The sequence below is a fragment of the Dipodomys spectabilis genome, unplaced genomic scaffold (assembly GCF_019054845.1).
Source record: "Dipodomys spectabilis isolate Male_0828 unplaced genomic scaffold, ASM1905484v1 ptg000019l, whole genome shotgun sequence".
NCBI classification, from domain to species: domain Eukaryota; kingdom Metazoa; phylum Chordata; class Mammalia; order Rodentia; family Heteromyidae; genus Dipodomys; species Dipodomys spectabilis.
The window spans coordinates 918,303-944,331 of NW_024870696.1; the positions used below are offsets into that span (position 1 = coordinate 918,303).

At 35.2% G+C, this 26,029-nt stretch overlaps 1 protein-coding gene across 2 annotated transcripts in view; it reads right to left on the reverse strand.

Moving 5' to 3' along the window:
* Nucleotides 1–729: 729 nt before the first annotated feature.
* Edem3 (ER degradation enhancing alpha-mannosidase like protein 3) overlaps nt 730–26,029 on the reverse strand; it is a 76,110-nt gene continuing 50,810 nt past the window's right edge. Inside the window, exons 14-20 of one of the 2 annotated variants that reach the window (XM_042674234.1) lie at nt 22,056–22,221; nt 21,677–21,831; nt 19,593–19,746; nt 17,077–17,268; nt 15,073–15,238; nt 12,687–12,872; nt 730–4,571 (exon numbers count right to left, since the gene is read on the reverse strand). In XM_042674234.1, the coding sequence (XP_042530168.1) occupies nt 4,162–4,571; nt 12,687–12,872; nt 15,073–15,238; nt 17,077–17,268; nt 19,593–19,746; nt 21,677–21,831; nt 22,056–22,221 (1,429 nt within the window). In that variant the 3' untranslated portion in view covers nt 730–4,161. Of the gene's footprint in view, nt 4,572–12,686; nt 12,873–15,072; nt 15,239–17,076; nt 17,269–19,592; nt 19,750–21,676; nt 21,832–22,055; nt 22,222–26,029 lie in introns of both variants that reach the window. The other variant, XM_042674233.1, reaches the window with a different exon arrangement.

A 26,029-nucleotide genomic window follows, 5' to 3' on the forward strand; every position in this document is an offset into this window, starting at 1 on the left:
GCAAGTGCTTGACAGGGGAGGACTGGGGGAGTTTTGAAAGGATGAAAGTATTGTTCCAGAGTACAAAAATAAAAGAAATGTGGCTAGAATTGGGAAAGCATTAGATCTCACTTGAGATTTCCAGTCATGATTTAAAATTGAAGTTAGTCAGCAGTGGGGAATGATTTCACTCAGTTCCAACAGCTCCTCAAGCTTAGGTGCAGGGGGATTTAATAGTGTTTAAGGTGTTTCCACGTTAGCAGAGGAAAAGAAACTAATACAAGGTGAAGGGGCAATGAGGTCAGGCACAGTAATAGATCTCTAAGGAACCAGTGAACCAATAGACTGGAGGTCCTGAGAATTATTCCACTCAGTGGACAAAGTGGAAGTGGACTAATAAGCACAGAGCGAGGGAGTGGAGACTTAAAGAGTGGAAACAGGCCTTTGTCATGCTTTCAGTTATGTAATAGGACAATAGGAAGAGGATGTCACACTAACTGTTGTAAAGTCAGGCATTTCTAGGAGTAGCAAAACATAAGCACATTACCAATGCCAACGTTGAGAATTATTATTTTTCTCCAATCCTAGTCTGAGGCCCTGCAACACTACCTGAGTTGTGGAACTGTTCAGTGTGCATTGCTCTCTGCAGTCACACATCCCTCAAACCCCTATTTGGAAGTGAAAAGGAAAGGAAAACAAGAGTCATGAATATCGAAGTACAATGATTATAAAAATGCAAAAACTAGAACACAATATTTACATGTTTTATTAAATCTTTACAATCAGTAATTATAATCAAATACACAATTATATACAAGGATTTATATACATTTTGCCCAGACTTTTACATCACAGTACATAGTTTCCATTAGAAATATTGTATACATTTATCACCAAACGATAAAACCCAACAACAGTAGTGTTACAGCACCTGTTAGTACAGACATCTTTTTCATAAATTACATCATAAGAAAATATACGGCTGTAAATTGGGCTTTTAAAAATGTCTTTTATAAAATCTGAACATACAATGTTTCATTCACAGAATGTTTTTTTTTCTATGTTCTGACTGAAGCCTTGTGCATAAAACGACCGGTTGGAATATTTACTAAGTTCTACCCAACCCCTCTAAAATTATAAGCACTATTTGAATTACTTATGCTGAGCTTTCTTTATGATAAATTTGGCATGGGGTTTGTTGAGAGAACAAATGCTGGCTTTGCTATAAATGGGTTGTATTGAAAATAAAATATTCTTGAGAAATTAAAATCAGAAAGTGCACAATTTTTCATTTTAAAATTTCTAATACTGTAGAAAAAAGGAAAAGTGAAATTTCAAAAAAATTTTGTTCTGAAACAATTATATTCTTTTTGGGAGCTAGTTACAGTTTAAAAAGAAAAAAAAAAAAAAAAGAAAACCTACCACCAAAAAAAAATCCCATCCCAAACGTATCTAGTAAATTACAATTCTTTCATGCTTAAACTTGATGGGAAATCATTGAAAATTATATTTCAATGGACTTTTCATGCAAAAAAAACTATAGCTATTCTTATTAGGTAAACAAGTTTTAAAAGTTGAAAATACCCGAATTAAATACTTGTTCTAAGAATATCTAACTTTTAACTTCCAGGTAAAATCCTTACTTGATTCCAGGTTTGTAAACATTATATAAATCTCTCCTAGCTAAACAATTTTATGGCTGTGGTGATCATTTCAGCTATATTTCAAAGCAGTCAACATTTAACTGAGGTAGACCAGATGTTTCTAAATTCAGGAACCCCCTGAATCTTCTGCAAGTAAATAATATAGCTATGAAAGATATGTAACAAACAAAACATTTTTAAAAGTCTAATACAACTGGAATTTTTAAATGAACTCAACTACTGTGGCAGTATGACAAATAAATAAATGATTGCAAAGTCAATAATAGTATTAGTGTTTTGAAACAACATATATTTTTTTAAACTGGAAAAATTGAGATCATTCCTTCTGAGTAGTAAGTATAACTGGAAATTTTCTTTTTTCTTCCTTTCCTTTTCTTTTTTCATAAAAGGATTTATTTAAACAAATTGCATCTAAATCTCAGTGAAGAGCAACAATGCCCCCTAAAGGCCAAAGGAAGGGAGAGTGGCAGGAAGCTGGCTCTTCCTAGTGGGTTGCAGCCTCCCTCATTTCTCAAGCTCTTACTGAGGGGAAAAGGCCTTTCTGAAAACTCAGAGGAGTTAAGATTGGACAAAATGGCTTTGAGCTACAAATGAAAAATCAAATCACTGTATATAAGGCTTCTGTAATCAAAGTCTTAGAGGAACATCTGCTCCTTTTCTCCAAGCCCCAGTCCTATAAATCAAGTGAAGTAATTAAGCTTCAGCTATTTTGGCAGCTTTGCAGTTAAGATGAACAAAGCACTATGTATATCCTTCTGTATACTGTATGTATTATAGTTCTATCTTCGCACACCAAATTTTACATGCAGAGAGACTAAAGTTACTCATTTTGGTGTCAAGATTAGTTAAAGAGTCAATAAAGGTCTTGCTATTCTACTCTTCCACCCTCCCCCCCAAGTGAATTATTCATAAGACTTATTCTTGCTGATCCAATTATGTTTAGCTGGAATCTTTGAAAGCAGGTATTTAGCTCCTTATAAGAGAATATGTTTACCTGGGATCTAATACACTGTACACAAATTTACATAACTACAATACAGCATTGCTGTTCTTGAACAGCTCCATATGTAAGTTATTCAGTACCTCAAAACCATGTTTTAGGAAAAGGTTATCGTGTAATGTCATGGTAAAAAGAAAGGAATTAAGCCTGTCAGATATTTGTTTAGAACTGATCAAATTTTTAAAAATAAATAAAATGGGTAAAGCCATGATTGCAATACAGGGCTGTCTACCAATATAACCAGCAATTTTTTTAAAAATTTAAATGTAGCCAGCACCAGACTGCCATCAAAAAAAAAGAGAAAAAAAGAAGAAAAAAGAAAAGAAAAAGAGAAAAGAAAGAAAAAAAACAGTAATTTTTTTCCTTAAGCTGTATGGCTGTATATAGTTGCTGCTGTGTAATAGTTTCACACAGGACTCCAGAGATTCATTTTCAAGTCCATATCAGAAGGAATATTAGTTAAAACAAAACCTAAAAACTATGATTCAACAGAAAATGCAAAAGACTTCCTAGGCGGAAACATCAGAAACCAGTTTCAAAGGAGAAAGCAGTAGCCACCCAGGAATTTTAGATCACTTCCACAGTTTCATCGTGGTTCTAGAGGACAGCCATTAGGTATCCTACATACCTATCATGAGATGGAGTAGGGCCAATCAATGGCTAAGGTAATCCCTTGGAGAACTGAACTGCTAAGTATTTCTAACTACCCCACAAGGATATTATGCTAAGTTCCATTTCAGAGTTGTCATGGCTTTCCCTATGGAAGGCCCAATGAGAAATCTGTATTGCAACATTATAGTTTCTCCCTTGCTCCATTTATCAAAAATATGAAGTAACAAATTTCCACAGTCTATTATGTGACTTTTTATCCTGGTCCCAGTGATTAGTCTATGGAGAAACTCTCTAGGAAAGCACACTGGCTTTACCTTTGGTTTAAATGAAAAGGACAGCGTTAGGAGAGGAAAAAACTCAAGTTATCCTGAACATTTGTCCTCTATGAAGCCAGTGGAAAGTGATGAGTGGAAACTGGTTCTACCACAATGCAATCTGCTTCACAACCACTTAGGTCACTTAAGAGTGTTTTGTAAAGGCAGCATAACAGAATGCATGATACTCACTTGTGTCTTCCCCAAAGGGACTCCAACCCCAAACCCTTTAATTAGAAAGCTAAATAAACTCCTATGCCCCAATTCACTCAGAACTGAGTTTGTTTCTTGTCTATTCAGAGACTGTAGAAATATGGCTCCCAGGAATGCCCAGAAATCTTTCCCTGACATACAGGGTATGCAATGCTGTCATCTGAGGGGGGAATTGTGAGTTTCTGCTGTTGATGGGACAATTTAAACAAGGTCAGTTTGGGTCAGCATGCTCCAGATTCCTATAACTACTATCCCAGTCAGAACGTGGTTGCTCATTCATACTCAAAGTTCCCACTGAACAGCTTGCTTTGTATTAGGGTGTCTATAACTACAGTTTACCTGTTCTTTTAAAATACCTACCACCATATTTTTTAGTGAGTCATAGCTCATCCTTCTCCATCATTTCAAATGCTTCTATATCTTCATTCCAGTCTGCTAATATGGAATCTATGGGCTGGGCCTTCTTATCCCAGCTAACGTCAGGACTAGAATTTTCCTCAGTTTCTGATTGTTCTTCAAGTTGGTTGTCTAGATCGGTACATTCACCATCAAGACTTGGAGTCTCATGGTTTGCTGTGGGACTTGAAGTCTGTTCAGGAGGGGAAACATCTGCAGCATCCTCAGTATCTGCTGGAGATAATGACTCTGGGGGAGAGTTTAAAGAACTTTCTTCAGGAGTCTCTTGATCAACCAAATCAACTGTTGGAGAAATTGATATAATTTGTTCAGCACTTTGATTCTGAGAATCATTTTCAGAGGATGGTTGTTCTTCGTTATCCATTTCAGGATCTGTATAAAGAAACAAATGTTGTGCTACTTTCATTCTCAAAAAATGTTACAATTACAGTAATGCTGTGTTTTGCAATAAAATTAGTAAAACAAAAATAATTACTGAGTACAGAGCAAGAGAGCACCAGAACTGCTAATGACTGACTGATAATGTATATTTATTTTGCGAAATATACCGAAACCAGAAATGTTCTGAACTGAAGAAAATGACTAATAACTGGTTGTTATAGTATTAGTATTAGTAAATTAGCACTAGTAAATTCTAAGATTAACACTAAGCAATAATATGAAAATGTATATGAATTTGCAATATATGGCTACTATTTATTAAATGTCTAAATGCAGTAAAGCTTGCCCATACAAATATAATTAATAGAAACAAGTTTAAATAGCACTGATCATCGCTGTATTTTGCAATAGTATTTCTTGGAAAAGTGAAATTGCCACTCTGTAAAGCCATGAGAAGAGTTTGGATAAAGCATGAGAAGAGTTTGGATGATCCTAGGTATTAATGTGATTGATCAAATGAAAGTACTGTCAGAAGGAACTCAGAAAATAAAAAGAAAGACAAGAACTGAAATTACTAAAACTGTTACTGAGTGTCTGTTTATGAGCTATTAGACATAATCATTCTAAACTCTACTGGGAGGTTGAAGAAACCTTGTATAATCAACATAAGTAAACTCACTGGAGGCATTTATTTGGGGTTCTGACAGCAAAGTACTTGAACAGCAACATTCTTCTCTGCCATGTGTTCAGGTAGGCATCTAAATGCACACCTAGAGATGCCTCAATGCAGCAAAGTGCACAGTGCCTGAAATATAGGTGCAAACCCATACACTATACCTGCTCTTATGCATCACCAACAGGTGGGGAAGATATTTCCAGAGAGTAGTAATATTTACAAAATAAATGAAAAACTGTGACAAGTTTGGAAAGAGGTAAGATATGTGGTGTTAGGAAAGCCGACAGAAATTAAATTTGAGGGGTTCTTTCAGAAAATTACACCTAAACTATAAGTTAAAGGATAAGTAGTGCTTGTTAAAGAAAATGGACCTATTTAGCAAAAAAAAAAAAAAAAAAAAATCAAAGGAAATGTGAGCATGTAGGTAGGTATAGGCAGGGGTGTGTATGTGCTCACTTTGATCAACTAGCCCTGTTTGATCAGGGAAATTCATATCCTTAGGTTTTATTTTGGGGGGAGGGGTAGAGAGGGGATGTCTGAGGAGTCCTAACACATATTTATTCCTTCTGGGTTGTAAAAGAGGTACAATTTAGTGAGATAGGGAAACCAAAAAAAGCAGGGAGCTGGTTGCTTAGAGCTTATGTAGGCTAGATTACTGAGAATTACTATAGTTAATACAATAGAACAAGAAAATACAATAATCAGAATTACAAGAAAAGAAACATTAAACATCTGTATTTTCAGACTGTGATTGTATGCTAAAATTAAAAGCAACTGTAATTTTAAAAATTACTGTTAAATTAATTAAAAATTTGATTAAAAAAATTAAAATAATTGTAAACACCACTAACTCCTCAGCAGCTGACTAGCTAAAAATAAAATCAAATATTCTTTTGATAACAAATAAAAGCTACAAAACACAGAATTAAATCATTATGGGGTACAGGACTCATATTGCTAAATTCTAAATACTAAAATAAAAATGTAAAACCAGACCTGATTTAAATATCTAGGTACATTCTTGAATAGAAAGTCTTACTATTGAACATTTTACCTAATTTAGATGTCAAATATGCAATCATATCATTCCAAACTGAATCCCATTTCTACTTTAAAAATATTGTTTCTGTATTTGATGTTTGCTTTACAAATGGTTAAATGACTGACCACTCTATTAGAAAGCAAGACTCCTAACACTTCCATTACAAATAAATTCTGGGAAGTGGCGCTGTGGCTCAAGTGGTAGAGAGCTCATCTTGAGCTGAAGAGTTCAGCAACATCGCCCAGGCCCAGAGTTCAAGCCCCACAACCAAGAAAAAAAAAAATTGTAAAAATAAAAATAAATTCCAGTAGAAAATGAGGGAAAAGGTGACCCTGTTCAAAAAGAGATGTACCCAATACCTGACTTATGTAACTATAACCTCTCTGTACACTCCTTACAATAAAAATTAAGTAAACAAATTCATGTGACTCAAAGGAAAAAAAGGAACTGGTAAAAAGTCCAGAAGAAAATTTAAGAAACTATTATGTAAAAATAGCATCTTCTGAACAATGTGATCTTTTGAACAATGGTAGGAAACCCTCATGAGCTTTAAATGTATTAATATTTCAATATTTGTTTACATAAAAATATAAATGAAAGAAATGAACAGACACAAATATTATTGGGAAAATATAAGTATTATCTCTAACTCTGCCTCTTACATGCATGAAATTTATATGTATGAAATTGATTTTTTGTAGATAATTTATAGTATGCACTTTAGAGGGTCTTACAAACAATGAAGAAAAGACAATTGTTAAAAAGGCAAAGCAAATTGATAATTCAATTTCCTTTATGGTTCTCTTTTGTTCTTGGTTAAAAAAATACCACTACCATCAATAATACTTTCATTCCTGTATGGTCCTGAACCCCTTACATACTTAGCTCTTTACTTACCAATTTGTTTCTGACCTTCTCATCACTAACCTTCTGAATGCTGTATCACCATTTGCATCTGTCACTCATCACTTACTTCCTCTTCTCAGGGTACTCCTCTCAACTTTACTTTATGTGTCTACTCTAATCACACATCTTGGTACTCTTTAGTAGATAGGTATGCATCTCTGTTAAACCAAGACCATGCTCAATGAAAAATTATACCCTAAAGGGAAAATATGCTGACTAAAATGAGGAAGAAACACATACTATCATATCTTGCTCGAAGGATGTCAATCACTACTGCAACTTACAACATTTATTAAAATTAAATTATCTCGCATCTTTTCCACTAGTTGATTTCATTTACTATGCATGTAGATACATACAGAATCTTTCCTCTGCCACTGTATATAACAATAAAACAAACTATAAAATATGGAAATAATTTGAATGCATAAGAGTAAAGTAGATAAATTACATTATAGTTGACATATAAATGTTATGCAGCTTTTAAAAGATAGGTTCTGCTGTATTACTGGGCTAAAGGGATATAGATTTGACTGTAAAAAGTCACTAAGAAGTTACTAATGGTACTTATATCTCATTACTGTAAAAAAAAAAAAAAAAAAAATTCCAATCCTGAAATGTATGAAGCAAGCACAAAGGCAAATAGAAAAGACTATACACCAAACTTAACATTGCCTTGTTATCTCAGGAAGATGAGAGATTAAGTGAAAGAATTTGCTGTATCTCTAATTGATCTTGTAACAAGTATAAGCAAAAGACAACAACAATCACTATAGGAAAGCCACCAAAAGTCAACTAAATGAGAGGGGGAAAAGGGAGGAGGAAGGAAGAGAGGAAGAGAGGAAAGATGGGAAGGGAGTAGGAGAAAGGGAAGGGAGAAAAGGAGAAAGGAGAGGGATGGAGGAAAGGGAGAGAGGGACAGAGGAAGGGAGAGAAAGGGGAAGAGGGGGAAGGAGATGGCGAGAGAGAAAGAGGTAGGAAAGAGTTTTCAAAGACACCCATAGAAGAAAATATGTTGGTTTTTTACACAGTTACTGAAAAAGAGATAAAGTAAAAATGGTAGAGAAGTATGGAAATATAGAAAAGAGTTAAGGTCTGCCATATTCTAATTTTTTTTTTTTTGTGGTTGGAAATTAGGGTTTTTGTTTTTTATTGTGAAAATACCATACGAGGGGTTACAATTACATGGGCAAGTTTCTTTTTTTTTTTTTTTTTTTGGGGGGTCCGGTCGTGGGGCCTGAACTCTGGGCCTGGGCGCTGTCCCTCAGCTCTTCAGCTCAAGGCTAGACACCACTTGAGCCACAGCGCCACTTCCAGCTTTTTTCATTTTGCTTATGTGGTGCTGAGGAATCGAACCCAGGGCCTCAGGCATGCAAGGCAAGCGCTCTACCACTGAGCCATCTTCCCAGCCCCATGAGTACATTTCTTATCAAGCATTGTTGCCTCTTCCTTTGTTTCTGTTCTAATTTTTTAAGGTGCCTGTTTTCACCAGTATATGAGATCTTATGATCCTCCTAACTATGAAATATTACATTTAGGAACAGTATGTATCAAAAACACAAAAAACAAAGGAACAAAGAAAATCTCAAGACACCAAAAAATTATTTTGCTAATAAAAGGGGAAAAGAACCAATCCAAATACTTGATGATCAGATATTGTACAATCATTCACTCATTTATCTGTATATTCAGTGTTCAAAGAATATTGACAATACATTGTCTTTTGTGAGGACAGGTTTGGAATTAAGCATCTTTCTGAACTGAAATTTTGGAAAGATGAGACATATAAGAAACACAGTATTGGAAATGGCGCTGTGGCTCAATTGGTAGAGCACTAGCCTTGAGCTGAAGAGCTCAGGGACAGTGCCCAGGCCCAGAGTTCAAGCCCCACAACCGACAAAAAAGAAAAACAAAAAAACAAAAACACCAGTACTGGCAATTTTAACAGATTGTGGACAACTCAGAATTGTCACTTGTTTGGCCCAAGGAAGTAGCATCTCCACTTGAGAAATTACTAATGCTTTCACTTCTGAGGAAACCATGTAATATTTGTTGCTAACAAGTAGAGGATGGTTTCAGATTTGGGAATACTAGTCTCTATAATTTATCATCACAGTAAGAAAGTCAAGGTGAGATCTTAAAATGACTATTTTCTGTATGTACAAAGAACTGCTTAACCAGTATAATGTGACTTTATGAATAACAATATTTACTTCTGATATAAGGTCATTTTAGAAAGAGTAATTTAGAGAACATTTTATTGTTTGAGTTTTTGAGGTATTAATTGTGCACTTTTATAGTACCAACCACAACCTTTGACTGCACAAATATGACCAGATGCATAGCTGGAGACAGAAAAGTCTTTTAGGTTTTGGTCAGTTTCTCAAAGTACAAATGAGGAACCAGCTACATTATCATTACCTGGGAAATGCAACTCAAATCTCAGATTCTGATTCTCTGCCTTCAGAGACTGTTCAACAGTTTTGAGCAGGACTCAGAAGCTTTGTCTTTAACCAGGTTATCAGAGGATTCTGTTACAGGGTTACACACCCAATGTTGGAATGGAATGGATCAACGATCATTACTGCAGACCATAACTTGTTAGGCTATTATCCTAAGTGAATGAAGTAGGTGACTTCATTAAGCTATTATTGATCTTTGTACAGTGATAAATATGAATAATAATGTGTTATTGGCTTAGCTAATATGGCTGTATAGTTCTCAAAAGAGCTATTAAACAAAAAAGGTGATTTTTAAAACCTTTTATCAAAGGATCAGTCTGTAACAGGAGTGCAATTCAAATAGGTTTTAAAATATCATTTAAATAATGTGCCCATTTATTTAAGATCCTTATGGAATACTATTCCCCAGGACTTTTCCCCCAATAGGAATCATCATACCCTTTCTCTAATAAAGGAAGTACATTCTCTACCTAATCTTAACAGTCCTAATCCTCTGTGTATTTCCATCCTATGACTTAGAGCTATTTAAACAAGCCAGTACTTTAAATATTTTACATCATATTCAAGTAAGGATGTTAGGTAATAAATACTTGAAAAGCAATACTGTCCTAGAGTGACTGTGACATAGACATGGGCTAGTGAAGTCATCTACCCTAGCAATGTACATTCACAGAATTTGTGATGACAGGATCAGTACAGATTATTATTATTGGACAACTAATTAAGCATGAAAATAACTTAAACAAAGTATTATCATGGTGCTCACTGAAACAAAATTATATATGTATGTGTGTGCATATACATAACACACGTATGCATATATAACTTGAGGTTTATTAATGCGAGATACTTACTACTATTAATAATGTAGCTTGGAATCATTTTACCTTTTAATATTGCTGCTGAAATTCCAATGGTAGCACAAAATGAGGGGGAAAAGCAAAGTCATTAAAAAGATTATTATTCTGTCTGTGTTTGATGTACCTAAATGCATGTATGTAAAAAGAAGATCCAAATTTAGAAAGGATGGTAGGGGCAGGGGTACACAGAAGAATTTAAGATGATCAGAAAATCTTTGTATTGTATTCTGTTCCCGTCTACACATCCTTACATGCATACATCTGACTCACTCTACTGCTCTTAGTAACTCAAAGAATTCAAAGAAGAATAAAAGTAATATAGGAAGACAGAAAAAGATAAGTCTAGTATTAGAATATTAATCAGCCTTTAAAAACAGATGTCCCACTTCAAAGTTATACTGAACTGAATCCATCTCTTGCATATCTATGAAACTCCTTATAGGCCACAACAACCCTACCTATGTAAATTATACAACTCCATGTATTTAAGGGGATGGAAGGAGGCTAGCTCTCTCTCTAGTTCCTCAAACAGACAAGAAAGAGAACAATCACAAGCAAAACCACAGCCTGTCTGGCAACTAACTTGCCTTGACTTCTCCCCTATCTCTTGGCATAAAACTATACAAACTATACAGGCTCACACCTATAATCCTAGCTACTCAGGAGGCTAAAATCTGAGGATCATGGTTCAAAGCCAGCCCAGGCAGGAAAGTCTGTGAGACTCTTATCTCCAATTAACCACCAGAAAACCAGAAGTGGCTATGTGGCTCAAGTGGTAGAGCTCTAGCCTTGAGCTGAACAGCGCAGGGGCAGTTCCCAAGCCCAAACTTCAGGCCCCATGACTGACCAAAAAAAAAAAAAAAAAGAATACTGGTAAGTCCTTGCTTTATATATACTTAGGGTTTAAGTAAATTTCAAATTACTAATAAAAACTTTGGCCAAGGGATAACTATATACTCTCATAATTTAAGGCATGTTATCTTCTTTTTCAGGAATATTTGTAACTCTTATAACTGCTAAATACTTGTGTGACAAAAATAGATCTCCCTAGGTGCCAGTGGTGCCTATAATTCTAGGTAATCAGGAGTCTGAGATATGAGGATAACGTTTCAAAGCCACCCCTGGCAGAAAAATCCCTGTGAGACTCTTGTCTCCAATCAAACATTCAAAATTGGGAAGTGGAGCTGTGCACCAAAGTGGTAGAGTGCTAGCCTTGAGCAAAAATGCTCAGAGACAGTGCCCCGGTCCCATAAGCAGCCTCAAAACAAACAAACAAAAAAAGATCTTAGTGGGAAGATTTCTATGCCTTTCAGCAAGGCCGTGGTCACATGTTAACACTTGCTACTGAGACCTACTGCTAACATATTGCATAAAATGACATTTAAGCAATCTCTGCTCATTCCTTATTAAAGCAAATTTAAGATGTACTATCAGTGAAACTGAAATGGTGAGCACTTCTGGAAGCTAAAGTGGCTCATTTTTTTCTTGCCAGTATAGGGTTTGGACTCAGCATCTTCCACTGGCTCTTTCTTGGCTGGCACTCTACCACTCAGGCCAGCCCACCTGGACATTATTTTGGAAATGGAGACCCATGGACTTTTCTGCCAGGGCTGGCTTCAAACTGTGGTCCTCTGGATCTCAGCCTTCTCACTAGCTAAATTACAGAGGTGAGCAACCAGTACTTGGCTAAAATGGTTTTCTTACAGACTAGACAAAATCATAGTAAAAATGATAAATTGCATATAAAACATGTTTAAAGTCAGTCAACAGAGAAAATAAATGTTTTATTATTAATTCCAAAAGGAAATTTTATTTTAAAATCATCTTCCAAAAATGCTACTTGCTTTACCAGTGAACCAAAACAAACAAGCAAAACCTACTTTTTTTTTTTGCCAGGCCTGAACTCTGGGCCTGGGCACTGTCCCTCAGCTCTTCAGCTAAAGGCTAGCACTCTACCACTTGAGCCACAGCGCCACTTCTGGCTTTTTCTGCATATGTGGTACTTAGGAATTGAACCCAGGGCCTCATGTATGCAAGGCAAGCACTCTACCACTGAGCCACCTTCCCAGCCTGAAACCTACTTTTTTTTGTAACTCATTCTTCTTATCAAATTAGTCAAATTAACATTCATCTGTAGAAAAACAGAGTTTTGACTCTTACCTCGATCTTTTGCTTTATCAGAAAGGAGCACTTCTACCTCCTCATATTCTCGGATGGCATCCAGTATGATGCTTCCTTCTTTGCTGAATAAGAACAGCATGGGGATCCTGATGTCATCTGTATCCTTCCCATCGCCTGCCATCTGGAACAGAGGGGCAGTATCACTGCTGCTCCCCTCATTGTCATCTAATCAGAAAACGAACACAGCAAGCATCAAGACTGCTGTCATTAAGAAGACTTAACAGTTGTTACTACTTTCTACCTGTTAACATGTTTTAGACACAGTAACTCTAGGATTTATCCTTAAGGTAATAACTTAAAAGGAGCAAAAGAGCCTAGTCATAGAAGTTTACTGTGTACAGTTTAATTGTGTACAGCTGTGCATAACATCGTACCATTGTAAGCACATTATAATGAACTACTCAGTAGAACCCACAAAACAGAAAGATACAATAATACATGAAAACCATAGAACACAAAATTCTACAATTATGATTGTAAAAATTTCATATGCTTAGAGAAAAGCATAGAAACAGAAAAACTTAATGATTTAGATTTAAGTGATAGAACTGTTTTCCCCTGCTCCCCCAAAAAAGACTGATTCAGGAAGAAATGTCCAAAATAATAGTAATGGTAAGATACTAAATTCAATGTGAAAAATAAGTAATGGGAAAGACAATGAGTTAATTCAGGAGTCAGAAAGCACTTCTTATAGCCAGCTACACATTTGACACAGTGACTACCTGAGGTTTATAGCTGCAGTGACTCACCTCTGTAGTACCAAGCAATGATGATGACATGCACACAGACCAGTGTGACTGTGTTCCAGTGAAACATCTACTTACAACAGGCATGGGACAGGATTAGTCTATGCTGATTTAGTTACTAAATAGAATTTCCTAACATTTCTCTATAGCTAATTAATCCATTAAATTAACTCTGGAAGACCTTTAAATCATCTAATTAATCCATTAAATAAACTCTGGAAGACCCACACAGAATAAGTAAAAGGAATTGTAAATTCAGTCTTTTTTACTGAAATAAGACCTAACTTAAATTTTATGTTCTTCCCTTTTCCCCATGGGGATAAGGATGGAACCCAGAGTGTATTACAGAGAAACATGACCAGCCCTTTACTTGCATTTTAAAAACTATTTACTTATTTATTTTTGATGGTACCTTTAGTGTGAATCCAGAGCCTCATGCTTACTAGGCAGGAACTCTGCTTGGGCTATGTCCCTAGCCTTTTTTATTTAAGCAACCTTGCAACAGTTTCATGTTTTTGGCTGGCCAGATCACATTCATCCCGCTAACTATTCCTGTCACAAAGCTGAAATGCACCACTACACATAGCTTGTCAACTGACAGAGGGTCTAGCTGACTTTTAGTGCAGTCTAGCTTGAAACTGTGACCTTTCTGGTCTCTATCTTCAACACAACTGGAATACAGGTATGTCTCATCACATCTAACTCTACCACCAGCCTTTCAAATACCTTTTTACTTACTCTGAACTCAAAATTCTATCCTAATTATGAGAAAAAAATGCAAACTGAATTTTCTCTCTGTGAGAAGAACTATTTAGAAGAATTCACAATTAAGATGTGACCAGGGTCCTCTAGGTCTTTCTGAATGCAAACTAATTAAACAGAAAAGTATGTGTTTACCATCTCAAGTCATAGTGTGGGCATCTTGATACAATAAAAAAAAAAAAAAAAAACCACTGGTGGGAATTTATGAGTAAAACGATTTAAAGCATATACTTTGTATTTTCTGTGGGGAAAACATCCAAATTTTTATTAAAATTCCCTAGCAACTAGTGTTTATACTCAAGTCCACTATTATATACAAATATTTTACACATATTATCTTTAAACTTCCCAACTATTTAAAGATATTACCATCTTACAGAAACACAAAAGATTATTTTCAGAATAAGAGAAAAAATTACTAAAGCTGGCCAAGATTACACTGTGGCTCTGTGGCAAAGTCATGAACTGTACTCAAGGCTCTGATTCTAAGGCCTACATGTTTGAAGATGACTGGGAATTTCCCATGGTTCCTACTGGGTAGCAGAGGGCAATTTTACACTAAGGATCTTAAGATTTCATGTGCACCTTCCTTTTCCACAGTACTAGGTGCCTTCATCCTTCCTACACCATCTTTATGTCTTATAGCATATATTTTCACTGACATTAACATAAACACACTAGGCTTTCAAAAAAGATAATAGATATATAGAAATTATTAAATCTCTGAATGATCTCCCTTTTTTGTTGTCAAAATAAAAATAACATGATACTTTCATTAAATTTCAGAACATTAAAAGGGAAAAAATCCAAAAACCCATATTCTCCTAATCAACACAATGGCACAGAAACTTACTTACCAATAACAATACCACCAATGGCTCCGGCATTCTGGATGTTGCGTGCCTTTTCTGCAAACATGCACTGTCCCCTTTGAACCAATGCAATTTTCCCCATCACTGCCTCAGGGTTAGTAAGCTCTGAACAACCATTATATGGTTTACTGCTGGCAACAAATCCTCTTGTCTGTCAGAAATAAAAAGCAACCTAAAACTTTTGTCTTCTCAAATCATAATCCAGTCATTAACCTTCAATATCTAAAATTTCAAGAGAAATACAACTCATTCTTTTATAAAACATATGAAGTTTATGTTATACATGGCACAAAAATTTTGGGGGGAAGGGTTGGTCATGGGACCTGAACTCTGGGCCTGGGCGCTGTCCCTCAGCTCTTCAGCTCAAGGCTACCACTCAAGCCACAGAGCCATGTCTGGCTTTTTTTGCTTATGTGCTGCTGAGGAATCAAAGCCAGGGCCTCATGCATGCAAGGCAATCACTCTACCACTGAGCCACCTTCCCAGCCCATGGCACTAATTTTTGTTCTAAATATTTTGCTTATCAGAACATTGAAGGAATACTTCATTGTACTTGGCATTTTATAAAGTATTTTTACATAAATTTCTAACTAATCTGACCTTTATAGTCACTCTGAAAGAAATATTGTAAGTACTTCCATTTTACATTTGGGGAAACTAAGATTTGGGTTAGTTTTCTCAAAAATACAATGTTAGTCAGTAATAAGGTTAGAACCTGTAGGCAGATTTGCTGCATACTATAACCTACATTTAAAACAGAAGGGAGGGGCTGGGAACGCATGCATGAGGTCCTGGGTTCAATTCCTCAGCACCACATAAGCAGAAAAAGCCAGAAGTGGTGCTGTGGCTCAAGCAGTAGAGTGCTAGCCTTGGGCTGAAGAGCTAAGGGACAGCACCCAGGCCCAGAGTTCAGGCCTATGACCAACCAAAACAAACAAACCAACAAACAACAACAACAACAAAAAACAGAAGGGAGGGATTTTTAAACCACCATGATAACCAGAAAAGTTTTTGAAAGAGGGGGGAAAATTTATTTAATTCACAAGAATCAGTAAGCTCTTCCTAGGAAAATTAAATTAACCAGAGAACTGATTATTCAGAGATATTTTAACATTCTTCCTCATGTAGACTAGATAGATAGACCTTTATTGTTTTCTGTACCTAATACAGGGCAAGCAGAGCCTAAAATACAGGAGACATAATGAAATGGAAAATCAACCTCTAAATCTACATAGTTTAAAAATATATCAGAACAAAGTTTAAACGAGGAGAAACAGAGTTGAAAAGCTTTAGTCTGTCAAGATACTGGGGCCCTATCACCCCAGACCTGCCATCATTAGTAGATAAACATGTGAATTGTTCAGCTGCATAGGACTTTGTTGCCTTTATTATAACAAAAAGGGTGCACTAACTTAGTCTTCAACATTTGCTCAGTGGACTATCTGGAATCTCTCTACATAACCATTTGAGCCACAACACCTTGGCTTTTAGTTGTTTGCTTGCTAAACTAAGCTATTGAGTTAGATCTTTGATCAAAGAAAGGTTATATTAGTTAAGGCTAAAGATGATTTCTAGATAAATTAAAGGTATTAGAGAAGTCTGAATAATATTTTATAGTTTTTGAGTGACAAGACTTGAACTCAGCATCTTACACTTGCTAAGTCAGCACTCTGTCACTGACACTCATCCTTACCAAACTACATTTTAAATAAAATTCTAAAAGTAAACTATATACTCTATCTAATTCTAAAAGATATAGCCTTATTTGATCTAAATCTGAGAGACTGAATAGGTTTTTGTTTAACTACGTGTCTGTTGGTTTGTTTTTGGTGATTTTGAGAACTAAATCTTGTACCTCCTTAACATCCACTGAGCTATAACCCTAACATCTGCTTTTTCAAATAAATGAAAACTACTGAATTGAAAGGAAAAAAGATAATACTTCCTATTTTACATTTAATTTCAACAAATCTACTTAAGTGGACATACCTCTTTATGTTTAGACAGATCTGGCCCAAACTGAGCTGGTCCAGCAGTCAATACTACCCTGCCAAAAAATGGGTGGGAGACAATTTGCACAGCTCTCGGAGGCAGCTGCTGTTCCTTCTGCTGCTGACTTGATAACTCAATCATCTCTTGCATGAACCTCAATCCATCTTCAGCATCAATTGAACTAGCAGCCTGTGAAAGACATTCATTTATTTCATTTCCTAAATATTTGATTTCCTCTCATCATTTATCCTTCTAGCTAAGGTCTCTACAAAATATGACCCTATACATCCTCAAAGTATTACTTTTATAAATTACATTTTCTGAAAAGAACTTACTTTAAAATTTTAAACATCTCATTCACTAGTCTATGAGCCACTCTTTTTCTTTAAGTACTCCTTTAGGCTAGTCTCAATCTCATTATGTAGCACAGGCTGGCCTTGAACTCACAATCCTCCTGCCTCAGCCTCAACAAGTCTTGACAGGCATGTACCACCACACCAAGCTTATAAACCACTTTTGATGCAGTTTAAGAAATGGATCTTTGTCAAATGTTCAAATGTTTCCTTTGCTTCTCTCTGGTTTCTCCTTTGAAAAAAGAAGTCTCATATCTGACACACATCTTCCCTCCTTGGAACTGTGAACTAACAAGAATATTCAATTTGACTCAAAACTTGTATTAGGTCCATATTCTATACCAGCACTTTCATAGACACTGAGGAGACAAGTCTTTTAAGTTTGCTTCTAGAGGAAAAATAGATGCAAAATTAACTATGTTAAAAATTCTCATGTGAGAAAATGGAATGGAACCACAGACAAGGAAACAATTCATTCGGCTTGTGTGCATTTGAGGACTACAGAATACCATTGAAATTGAATACTGACTGAAGAAAAGCTGAAGAATGTCTATCAAAGAAAAAAAAAAGAAGATGGATTAGCACAACTTTACAAGAAAAAACAGCAGGACTTGATGGGAGTCAGAAGTCAGAGAGAGATAAAGTTTAAGCCTATCTTGAAACCACTAGCATACATAATGGTTCAGAGAATGGCAGTGGTTTACTGATGTACAATATCAGAGAAGAAAAAAATTGAGATTCAAAAATATATAACACAGAGATTAAAGCTAGATTTAGGGTCAAAGTTAGTAATCAGATATACACATATACATGCATGTGTATATACACAACATACCCACACATATACATACATCTAAGAAGTCATCTGAACAAAAATATAGCTGAACCCTGTTTTCACTGTATTTGACATCGGTGCCCTGCATCTCGTATATACATTTTTCTAATTTGGGGAGGGAAAGGGAAATATCAAAATACTGAAACAAGGATACGGGTTGACCTATTGTAATAATGACATGTACAAGACACTTTGTTGAAAACAAATTTTACAACTTGGGGGAGAGGGGGAGGTGGGGAGGTGCAGAGGGAAGGGTTGGTGGGGAAAAACAAGAAGGTAACAATGCTCGATAGGAAATATACTCATTACCTTACTCATGTAACTGCAACCCCTCTGTATACTATTTTTACAATAAAAACATTAAAAAATATAGCTGACTTAGTAGAAACAGTAAAGACTCTCAGAGAAGAGTACATAGAGGAAAAAAATGTCATTCTGATTTTCTAGTAGTATCCTACTTTGAGATGTCTGGCAGGAAAGGAAAACTATAAAAGTATAAAGCAGTAAGCATAGAAGCAAAAAAAAGAACAATTCTGCTGTATATCCTGCAAACTAAGGAAGATGCTTGAAGAGGTCAGTCAACATCTATTGGAAAGTTAAAGCATAGAAAGGGGTAAGAAGGACATGGTAGCAATTATGTCATTGGCTAGAGTGAAGGCATTAGAGAAGCCACTTTCACTACCAGCAAGGGCAAGGGAAACATAAAAAAGAATACTCTTTAATGAAGAATGGATGGGGTGAGACTATAGATACAATTGTGAGGGAAAGGCAAGGCTGTGGAGAAAAGGTTCAATCTGAGGTTCAATATAGTTCTAGGTTAAAATTTAGAAAACTACGTCTTTTTCTCAGAATAAATAATTGAAAGATCTTACTATGAAAATTTTTAAAGCAGAAAAGTCAGTTATAAAAAAGTTTGCACAAATAGCATATCATCTTTCTCAGACACAAATGCAAGAAAATTTTCATTCCATGATGAGTAAAATTCATAGATTCAGTAGCTCTTTGGGAACTAAAATAATGTGAAATTTACTATTAAAACTACCTACCAACTTTTGAAGTTTTGATCTAAATAAAATAATGGAAAGGTAATGAATTGAGAAACAGAAATTTTAAATTTGAATCCTAATCGACCAGATTAATATAAGCAAATAACTCAACTTCATTTAAATCAATTAAGATTACTTTTAAAGGTATGACATGCTAAAATGCAGTCTCTGAATTATATGAAGTTTTTGTTTTTTTTGAAATGCCATTGATTATCAAAGCTAAGGAGACAAAAAAGGGCAGAGAAGAGATCAAATCTAATTAGTATAGCAATGTCTTACTTGGATTGCATGCTGGACCAACTGGACTCTCCCATCTTTCAGATGAATCAAACTCACCCCCATCTTCTTCAGGATTTCTAAATGCTCAGGGTTAGTGGCCATGAAATCTCTGGCTCTCAGAGGGGGTTTAGCTCCACTCCTGAAACTCTCCTCTCTGCTAAAAGTAATTATAGCCAAGACTTAAAAGGGTAAAATTTAAAATTGGTTTAAAAAAAACTTAGGCCTAATCAAAATAGCAAAATTACTAAGTTTGGAACTAATGAAATTGAAATAAGTTATTTTTTACATATAACTTATTATTAAATGGTATCACTTTCACATACAATATTTTCTAGTCACAAAAGCATGGGTATCATCTACCAAAAGTAGTACCATTAAACAATAGTACCATTAAACAATGATTTTGAGGGCCCAGAATAGATTCACCTGAGATTTGTTACTACTGTCTTCCTCCAAAAACACAGATTTTTCTACTAATATCTTAAAAGCCAAGCAATACTGATAATATGAATACTGCTGCTCATTTTAAAATTAATTGCTTAAGTAATTAATTTTGCTGTACAAAGGATTAAACCCAAGATGTGCATGTCAGGCAAACTCTAGCAATTGAAGTCATAACCCTAGTCCTTTTTATTTTCAAATATTTTTAATTTTTTTTGTTTTTTATTAACATGTATTAATTGGACAAAGCAGTTTCATTGCATTTCTATGCATGCATATGTAATTTTGTAACCATAATGACCTCCTTTGTTATTCTTTTGTATTATGCCATCTTTCACATTTTTAAATAATTTTCCATATGTTTCATTATCAATTTTGTCTTTGAGATAGGGTTTCCATTACAATCTTATGTCTCCACCTCCTGAGCAGCAGGGATGACAGTATATGTCATCATATGCCCAGGTGAAAACTTTTTCCTTGTTACTTCTTTGCAATGACCTTGGCAACTCACTAGAAGAACTTGTTAAATCAAAGAATTTTTTAACAACTGAGAACAAGTAGAATCTCCAAAGGTAAAAATCAAAGCAAAAAAAAAAACCTGTATTTTCATGTTACAGAAACTGTAGAAAATAAGGGAAAAAATTCTTACACATGTAAGACATGTAGAAATATTTGATGAAATTATTTGATAAAAATGAGCTAAAGCCAGGCACAAGTGGCTCATGCCTGGAGGCTGAGATGTAAGAATAATGGTTTGAAGCCAACCTGGGCAAGAAAGTCTGATACTCTTATCTCCAGTTAACTACCACAAAGCTAGAAGTGGAGCACTACTAGCCTTGAGCAAAAATGCAAGGGATTGCATCCACGCCTTGAATTCAAGTTCCAGGACAGCACACACAGGAAGGACAAACACACAAAGAGCTATAGAAATTTAAAAGATATACGACATCCACTACTATTGCTTGGTTCATTAAACAAAACATTGAAAACTTCCCTAATAACAAAAGACACTGCCACAATTTAAGGTTTACTATTTAACTCCTAATAATTTGAGAGAGGAGAGTAAAAAATGGATTTGAAGTTAGGGCATTGCACTTGCTTATGCAGGCATGAGCCATGCCCCCAGCCCTTTTTGCATTAGTTGATTTTGGATGGGTCTTATGTGTTTTTTTTTTGCCAGTGTCCCCTGGAATGTGAACCTCCTATCTATGCTTTTGCATAGTTAGGAAGACAGGCATGCACCACCACATCTAGTTTGTTTATTAAAATAACATATTGATAACATGTTGCCTAGGTTAGCCATGAATGACAATCTTCCTGATTTTTTTTTTTTTTTGTCAGTCGTGGGGCTTGAACTCTAGGCCTCGGTGCTGTCTCTCAGCTCTTCAGCTCAAGCGAGCGCTCTACCACTTGAGCCACAGCGCCACTCATCTTCCTGATTTTGAATTATTGAGTAGCCAGGATTTCACATGTGAGTAACTGTGCCAACCCACTAATAATTTTTTATCAGTGACAACTACATACCTCAGTTATCTTTGATCTAAGTGAATGTCTTCTTGACTGCTATTACACGTTCCTTAAGCTTTCTGTCATTTGCTGAGAATTAAGCTTGATATTAACCAATATAAAATAATACATCTTACACTCTGATGATGCCTCTAGGACAGCTCTTATCCACCACATTTTTCAAGGGCTCACGAATGCGTTGAGCATACAATGGATCATGAGGGAAAAGAATCTGAGTATTTGGACAAGTCCAATCAAAATTACTGTCATCCAGTTCCGTATATTCTGAGGTCTACAATATAAAATAATTTTATATAAATAATTATTTTGCTTAACATTATTGTTTAAAAGGACATGTTTAATGATACAAGAGGATATACAGAGTGCATAAAAGAACATGAAATATAATTTTCCTACTATCATAAATCTATTTATTGAATTCTACTTATGGATTACTTTTTGTTTGGAAAAATAAATACGCAAGTAAAAAATACAATAACGCATTTAAAAACTCACTGTGTTCTTCTTAGAGATGCTTTGATTAGTAGTAGAGAGCCAAAGAGGTAACAGATGAGCTTCTGTTGTAAAAATGTAATCTTCTATGTCAAAAATAATGTCTTCTTTATCAGCAAATAACAGGTAAAGATATTTAAACATTTCAGCCAAGAAGAAAGAATCCATTCTAAAATGAATAGTTACAGTCAAGTATGAGAACCTTAAAACATCTAGTAGAGTCAAGATCAATAACCATATCTACACCAATTTAGATGTCCACAGAAATCCAGAATGTACCAACCCACCCAGGTTAAAATAACCTTGGCCCTAGGGGTATTGCAAGAGAACAAAAAAGACAAAGGAGTTGCCTAAAAAAGGTACATTAAATCTTGTCAATAAGGAAGACAAGATCTTTGGATATGCCCTCCAACTAGGGCAAGTTGTCCATTTCGTTAATTAAGAACCATTAGCAGAGATGAAAACAAGATGAATTTTACTTGTGAGAACCTTATAAGAAACTTCAATTAACAATAATAGAACCAGATGAAGGCATACAACTTTGATGACATTTACTATTAGCCAGTTGTGATAAATTGGAAAGCTTATACAATAATCATCTATAAAGTTACATGAAAAATGTACAACACTATAATTATAATATACTTATAAAAGGTATGTGACTTTACAAATTATTTAATGTTATAATGTTATAATTACACTTTAAAGAAAAGTTTAAACAAAAGTGCCAAGAAAAGAGCTGGCTGGTATATGGAGTTATAACAACATCAAGTTTAAATTTGCGTTTAGATTTCTAACCTCCCCAAACATCCAAGGTTTTGTGCTTGATCTTAGCCAGAAAGCCAGGAGGCAATGTATCCAGGTTTTTGCACCAATTAAGTAACTAGTAGCTTATTGGACAGGTGCATAAAAACAGACCTCAAGCCAAGCACAACTCCTGGCACATAGTAGGCACTCAATAAATGTTTACCAAATTGAATGCAAATTTCAAGAATGTCAATAAAGAATGAGCTGGAAAGGCAGTAGACAACAGTAGTAAAGAACATGGGCTTTGAAAACAGATCTTTCACTAACTGTGTGGCCATGAGGTGCTACATTTGGACTGTGGCTACAGTTTACTCTTCTGTAATAGGAACTAATTAATCAACTCCTAACATGGCTATAAATACTAAATAAGATATGTATAGTAATACATAATATGCTAAATATGTCTGTTATTTAGCATAGTACCTAGCATATGTGAGACCAAAACTAATCTGTCCTTTGTCCATCTGATTTATTTTGAAATAGAAACTCATCTGTAACTTTTACTTTAAACTTTAACTTTAAAAACTTTAAACTTTTCTACTCATTGGATGTTGATCTTGTAACACACAAAATCTCATGTCAACGTACAATATACTTATCATAACTGCTTCTGAAAAACTGGCAGTTATGTTGAGAATAGTAGACTGATGAACAAGATACTGATATTTGGCAAATTTAAGAACTGCTTAAACAATATGATTTGTAAACATTAAAGAAGAGTAGAAGATGGTAAAAAAAGATCATTAAAATGTGAATCAGGTAAAGCTAGCAAGTTGAATATTTAATCTCATGATCTAATTTTTACTTAAAAACTACAAACATTTAATGAAGGCAAATCATAAACATTTTTTAAAAATGTCTAGAACACTGCTGAACTGTTAACCAGTTAGGTAGAGAAGAATATAGATTTCTATATTTTTTTCTTATCACTTAAATTGTTTTTAGTAACATATTAAGAAAACGTAAGTAGTTTTCAGTTGGAGAACTCTTGTGTTTGTGTGTGTGTATGTTCAACACATGGATATCCAGCTCATGAGCTAGAGGATGATGCAAGTAGATTGTAAGGGAATAAGCACCCAAAACATAGAACATATCTGAAAGATCTCAAGTGTCATGTGATGAAGCACTGGACATGACCTTATCTAAAAATTTTCCCCATAATTTGAATGAAAAATTATTTAATGTACGTTTTCCAAGCTGAAGATCACTGAAAATGGGAACTTCATTTAAGAGACCAGATTAGTAAATTGATATTCAATCTCTCTTCACAGTCAAGAAACAAATTTTTAAAATACAATTTTAATAAATACAACACAATGAAATTTCTCAAGGAGAAATATAAAATTCTTCTACATTTATACTAAAAAAAATTAGGCTGGGAAGGTGGCTCACTGGTAGAGTGCTTGCCTTGTATGCATGAGGCCCTGGGTTCAATTCCTCAGCACCACATAAGCAGAAAAAGCCAGAAGTGCTACTGTGGCTCCAGTGGTAGAGCACTTTCCTTGAGCTAAAGAGCTGAAGGACAGCTCCCAGGCCCAGAGTTCAGGCCCCATGACCGATGATGATGATGATGATGATGATGATAATAATAATAATAATAATTAATTAATTAAAGCAAGCTGCTCGAGGGTATAGTAGAGAATATCTACTTACTACAGTCTGAAATATCTGAAACTAATGGGGCAGTCACAAGCTCACTGGGAGTTGAGCACAATAAAGCTGTTAAAAAAAACCCAAAGCAAATCTAATAGCAAAGTATAATGAAGACTTGTAGTTCTCAGCCAATACTTGAGCCAAATTCATCTGCTAGGTAAAATGCCCCCATGAGAAACAAGGAGTTAATGAAGCAGTGGTCTTTAACTGGATAAGTATAAACCTATTAGCTGCTGAAAAGATTAACACCCTGCCAGAACCCAGATGGTTGGTATTTGTTGTGCCAGGCACATGTTTAATTCTGAATGTCTTTTTGGAAGGAAAGTAAAGTATTTGGAGGGAAGGAGGAGGGGAGGGGATACTAGGTATCAAACTCAAGGCCTCATAAATGCTATTCAAGCACCCTACCATTAAGCTAGGTCCCAGCACATAGACATACTGTAAGATATATTCTATAGTCACTGGACTTGTGTAAAAGCTAAATCAGAAGTCTAGAAACAATGTTATACAAGAATTATGTGGCTGAGTACCAGTAGCTCATAACTATAATCCTAGCTACTCAGAAGGCTGAGATCTGAGCATTTCAGTTCAAGGCCAGCCTGGGCAAGAAAGTCTATGATGAGCTCTGATTAACCACCAAAAAAAGGCAGAAGTGGAGCTGAGGCTCAAGTGGTAGGGTGCTAAGGGAGAGTACCCTGGCCTTGAGTTCAAGCTCCAAGACTGGAAGCAATAAAATTTCTAATTATTATTATTATTATCATTTATTAATAAAAGAATTATGTGGTTGGAGGGAGAAAAGTAGGACATTAGATTCTAAAACATGGAACTCTCAACAGAGTAAACCATACCATTCTCTGTAATTCCTCATCGTGTTACCACTTTTCTACTGTAGGACACATTGTATGGTGTTTTTTTTTCACAACTATCCTATTTACTAACTAAAAGACATGGAAGGGAAGAGGCATTTCTAATTTATCTTTTCATTCTCACCCTCAGTGTAGTGCCTGGTATATCATAGGCATTTAATTATTGTTCGAGTGGACCACCAATATTACAAAGTTGTTAAAAGCCTATGTGCTTTGATTAGAGTTTTGACCTTAACTTCACAGTATAACAGTGAACACATTCTCTAATTTGTCTTCACTTTATGTTTTTCATCATTAAAATGGGGGCTACTTTAAAGATCAAATAAATATAAAGCTTTTAGAACAATGTCTGAAGTGCATAAAAAAACTATCCATAAATGTTACAAAGACACAGGGTATCTGCTTCCTTGCTTTTGTCTGTATATCTACTTTCAGAAACCTACTCATTTTTCATGAACTGTCATCAGAAAAAGGGGGCTTCAAATTTAATTAACGATTATCCAAATACTCTTGATTGAAAGACTAAGGTACATTCCTTATGTGATGAGTGCTGTATTTCTCATGGCTTTAGTCCTCTGTCTGAAACTGCTTTCATTTTTTTGTGTTCTAATTTGTTCATCTTTCAGAATCCTCTAGGAATGTTTCAGTGAC